The sequence below is a fragment of the Engraulis encrasicolus genome, chromosome 3 (genome assembly GCF_034702125.1).
Source record: "Engraulis encrasicolus isolate BLACKSEA-1 chromosome 3, IST_EnEncr_1.0, whole genome shotgun sequence".
NCBI lineage: Eukaryota > Metazoa > Chordata > Actinopteri > Clupeiformes > Engraulidae > Engraulis > Engraulis encrasicolus.
This window is the reverse complement of record NC_085859.1, coordinates 37,746,863-37,751,862: the sequence shown is the minus strand read 5'-3', so window position 1 is coordinate 37,751,862 and position 5,000 is coordinate 37,746,863. Positions and strand designations below refer to the sequence as shown.

General features: G+C 46.0%; 1 protein-coding gene across 2 annotated transcripts in view; it reads right to left on the bottom strand.

The window, feature by feature from the left end:
* si:dkey-220o5.5 (actin filament-associated protein 1-like 2) overlaps positions 1–5,000 on the bottom strand; it is a 67,426-nt gene that overhangs the window by 4,092 nt on the left and 58,334 nt on the right. For both annotated transcript variants that reach the window (XM_063195341.1, XM_063195342.1), the window contains one exon: positions 198–364. In XM_063195341.1, coding sequence (XP_063051411.1) covers positions 198–364 — 167 coding nt within the window. The remainder of the gene's footprint in view (positions 1–197; positions 365–5,000) is intronic.

Below are 5,000 nucleotides of genomic sequence, written 5' to 3'. Positions count from 1 at the left end.
GGGACACTTTATTTCTTAATCCATCCCTGTGTTTGTATGTGTGAGTGTGAGAGAGAGAGAGAGAGTTGTGTATTTGTATGTGTATGTGTATGTGTATGTGTATGTGTATGTGTATGTGTATGTGTATGTGTATGTGTATGTGTATGTGTGTATGTCTCCGTGTGTGCGTCTGTGTAAGCACCACACACTGTACGTACCTGCACTCTCTCAGTGCAGAAGGCGAGGGACTGTCTGAAGGAGGCGCGTTTGGCCGGCTTCCCCGCACTGATGAGGTTGACCTCTGACCCCGCTCGCAGCTGGACGCGCCTCTTCCCTGTCAGGTCCAGCTTCTGCACACCCCGCTGTGCCTCGCCCAGGCCCTGACCTGCAGTACACAACACAGTGGCACAACAACCAGTGACTGACAAAACACTCAAATGTGGATCCCAAGAAGTCATACCTGTAGATAGATATCAAATCTGTTTTCACACCTTGTACATGCATATAGAGTTTATTTGCGAAACGGTGTATCTCCATTTTGTAGAATGTTGGGAAATTGACATTTTTTAATTGCAAAATGCAATTTATATTGGTTTAAAAAGTATGTTCTCAAAATATTTGAATGGTAAGAATTCACACTTAGGTGATATGACCTCTGAACAGTCATTTTCAATAATAAAATGCAAAAGTCAAAAAATGGAGATACACCGTTTTGCAGATAAACCCTTCATATGTACATGTACATACTCAAGGACAGGGACTAACAAAACACTCAAATATGTATTCTAAGAAGTCATAGACATCACATTGCAAGTTACATAATAAATGTCAGACAAACTTGAAATGCCTCGAAAAGCATGCATATTATGTACATGTACATACTCAAGGATAAAGACACACACACAAGCATGCACGCAAGCGAACACACACACACACGCACACACACGCACACAGACGCACACACACACACACACACACACACACACACACACACACACACACACACACACACACACACACACACACACACACACACACATACACACACACACACACACACACACACACACACACACACACACACACACAAACTTATAGAAGTTACAAACACAGAGCCAAACCACCCCCCTTCCCCCTTCCCCCCGTCTGCATGGGTGTGCCCTAAATGACATGTAGCACCAGTCCCGATATGGAAGAGAGTGGTTTTCCTTGCCACTAAGTAGGACACCATTATCTCTCTCCCTCTGGCACAGGAAATGACTGATGAACATGTGAGTCATGTGAAACGCCACTCAACCTTTCGCATGCTGCAGAGACCACACACACACACACACACGTTCATACACATGCGTACACACACACGCGCGCACACACACGTGCACACACACGCACGCGCACACACACACACACACACACACACACACACACACACACACACACACACACACACACACACACACACACACACACACACACACACACACACACACACGCGCGCGCGCGCACACACGCGCACACACACACACACATACACACACACTAGATAGGACCTACTCAGCAGAAACGCACACCAGATTCAATTCCATCTCAGATCCAATTCAATGTGTCATGGAAATAACCTGGTAAACTTACAGTAGATCCACCCTACCGGCAGAATAAGATGTTTTGCCTTGTGGATTGGTCTAGCCTCGCACCATAGGGGCTACCGGTACTCGTAGCTGGGCCATGAATCTGGGGAGTCATGGGTGAGCGGTTAGGGCGTCAGACTTGCATCCCAGAGGTTGCCGGTTTGACTCCCGACCCGCCAGGTTGGTGGGGGGAGTAATCAACCAGTGCTCTCCCCCATCCTCCTCCATGACTGAGGTACCCTGAGCATGGTACCGTCCCACCGCACTGCTCCCCATGGGGCGCCACTGAGGGCTGCCCCCTTGCACGGGTGAGGCATAAATGCAATTTTGTTGTGTGCAGTGTGCAGTGTTCACTTGTGTGCTGTGGAGTGCTGTGTCACAATGACAATGGGAGTTGGAGTTTCCCAATGGGCTTTCACTTTCTTTCAATCTGGCTTGGCTTTGTCCACAAATGATCAAGATGTAGGCAGGACCGTATTGCGCCAATGTGGTGCCCCTGGGCACTATGCCTCACTGGTGCCCCCTTTTATGTACAAAATGTGTTACTCTTGTGTCTTGTGGTGCCCCTCACTGGTCAGAAATGGTTGGTGCGTGGTACCACGCACTGGTGAAGGCTTGTTAGCCGAAACGCGTTTGCTTTTTGGACATGGTGGTAATATAAATAAATAATGAGACGCAGTTTGTGAGTGCGGATTTCTTCTTCCTGAAGTTGACGCTTTTTATCTCGCACCCAAAAGCTTTTCGGTTTTCCAAGAAGTTGAGCGCGTCCTCTGCCAATACCAGAAATGGTTGGTGGCACTGTGCCGCTGGCCCTTATGGATAATACAGCCCTGGATGTAGCTTTGGAATCTGTGTAGCGGGTCATTGGGATAGTCTTTGCACAGTGACAATGAAGTTGGAACGGCAAACATTGGTTCCACAGTTTTGCCTACTGTGCAAGTCCAGACTATACATTTCATGGTGTAGTCTGTCTTGCCATGCCATCATTGTACACCGACCTATCACACAATCTCTGGCTTTGCAATAGTGTAATGGCAGGTCCCTGTGTGTTGGGAAGAGAAGATATGTTGAGGGAAATGTCTACAGCGAGCCAAATGACATTTCCTGTGAGAAAAAGACGTAGTGCTTTCACAGATCATTACAAATCGTCACAGTCGATAAAATGAGGCTAAATTATGGAGACTGTTCATAACTACAGATGGCTCTTAATTCATTTCAGCTTTACTTTCTCAATGTTCACATTGCTCTCTGACGCTATTTCTCTGTCTCTATTCCTCTCTCTCTCTCTCTCTCTGTCTCTCCTTATGTGTGTGTGTGTGTGTGTGTGTGTGTGTGTGTGTGTGTGTGTGTGTGTGTGTGTGTGTGTGTGTGTGTGTGTGTGTGTGTGTGTGTGTGTGTGTGTGTGTGTGTGCGCACGTGCGCGTGTCTGTTTGTCACTCTCTCATTTGAACGTTATGAAAAAAAGAGGAAAGGAAGGCAGTTATTTTTCCCATTTCCTTCTTTTTGCTCCCTCTCCAAACTGAAGCGCAGAATGAGCAACCGAGAAGCTAAGGGGAAAAAAATACGAGAATACAAGTCTGGCTGTTTTTGTGCGCTCTGTCCATGAAAGGCTGAGCCGCCACCAGAGAGAGAGAGAGAGAGAGAGAGAGAGAGAGAGAGAGAGAGAGAGAGAGAGAGAGAGAGAGACGCCTGCATCCCGCAGCCACAAAGGCACAGACCGCTGGAGAAATGTCAGCTGACCACCAAGGCTCCTTTTTTCTCCCCAAAAAACGACTACGGGGAGCAGATGAGAACAGCAGCAGCAGCACTACACTGAGAGAGAGAGCATGTGTGTGTGTGTGTGTGTGTGTGTGTGTGTGTGTGTGTGTGTGTATGTGTGTGTGTGTGTGTGAGAGAGAGAGAGAGAGAGAGAGAGAGAGAGAGAGGAGGGAGAGGAGAGAGAGAGAGAGAGAGAGAGAGAGAGAGAGAGAGAGAGAGAGAGAGCATGTGTGGTGGTGATACTCAAGAGAGTGTTATACACTACACTATGTGTATAGGTCCTTGTGTATGTTTTGAATTTGTGCATTTTATGTAAGCTGAGCTGACAGACACCTTAATTTCCTTCGGGATTAAGAAAAGTACTCTACTCTACTCTACTCTACTCTACTACTCTACTCTACTCTACTCTACTCTACTCTACTCTACTCTACTCTACTACTCTACTCTACTCTACTCCTCTACTACTCTACTCTACTCTACTCTACTCTACTCTACTCTACTCTACTCTACTCTACTCTACTACTCTACTCTACTCTACTCTACTCTACTCTACTATTCTACTCTACTCTACTCTACTCTACTCTACTACTCTACTCTACTCTACTCTACTCTACTCTACTACTCTACTAGCACAGAGGAGCACAGCAGCTATGCAGAGCAAGACATGTTAGGGAAACTGAGAGAGGGGCACAAAGGGGTCAGCTGTCAAGGGCCCATGGAGAGATAGGGCCCAGAACTGGGCCCTCATTATTACATTGTATCTAGTGGGCAGGGGCGTGGGCTTTTAGACAACTGTGCCCTGGGCCCAGCCAAAGCTGTCGGAGGCCCTGAATACAGCACGCTTCCAAAGACCGGCAGAGAATAGCAGCCCCTAACCTAACCTCATATCATATGGCCCCCTCACAGTGGACTCCAACAGATGCTGTAGCATGTTTCAAATAGTGCACTTGTGTCAGTGTACTGGCATTTAGTGCATAGTCCACACAGTGCACTGAGGTGTTTACCAGAATGGCAATGACCAACTTATAATGTATTACTGGACTCTGTGTTGTGTCATTTTAGCATATTAGGGAGGTATTAGGGAGGAATATTAGAATCTTACTATCACTGATTGTAGTCCAGTACTTTTTTCAGCCACTAGTGAAGTGATGTCACTGATGGAAGAGAACATTATGAGACTATGGTTGAAAAAACTACCTAGTTGCTTTAAGGTCTCCTCTCTGCTAGTCCACACTGATCTGTCTTTGGCGCCTTGTTTAAGTTGTAGCACTCTGCTGACAGCCTCATGCATCTCAGATTTCCAATCATTTACAGCTGAGTATATAATCCCTCTGAGTAATGAAAACAGCTTCTGACAACTGAAATCTTCACATTAACTTTACAGGATAAACTTTTCAAAACAAGTCTTGCATGGACTTTCTTCCAAAAGGATTATAAGATTTGGCATTGCACTATATACTGTATTATTTCACATCACAGAGCAGAAATAACGTGGCCCACTGATGCATTAGTATGGATGCATCATAGGACCTCAAACCTCTACATTGCCCTATACTGAATCTTGAATGACTATGAGGTTCAATAACTATAACTTACAGTGTACTTCCTGTAATTTCAGCATATCACCTAACCAAC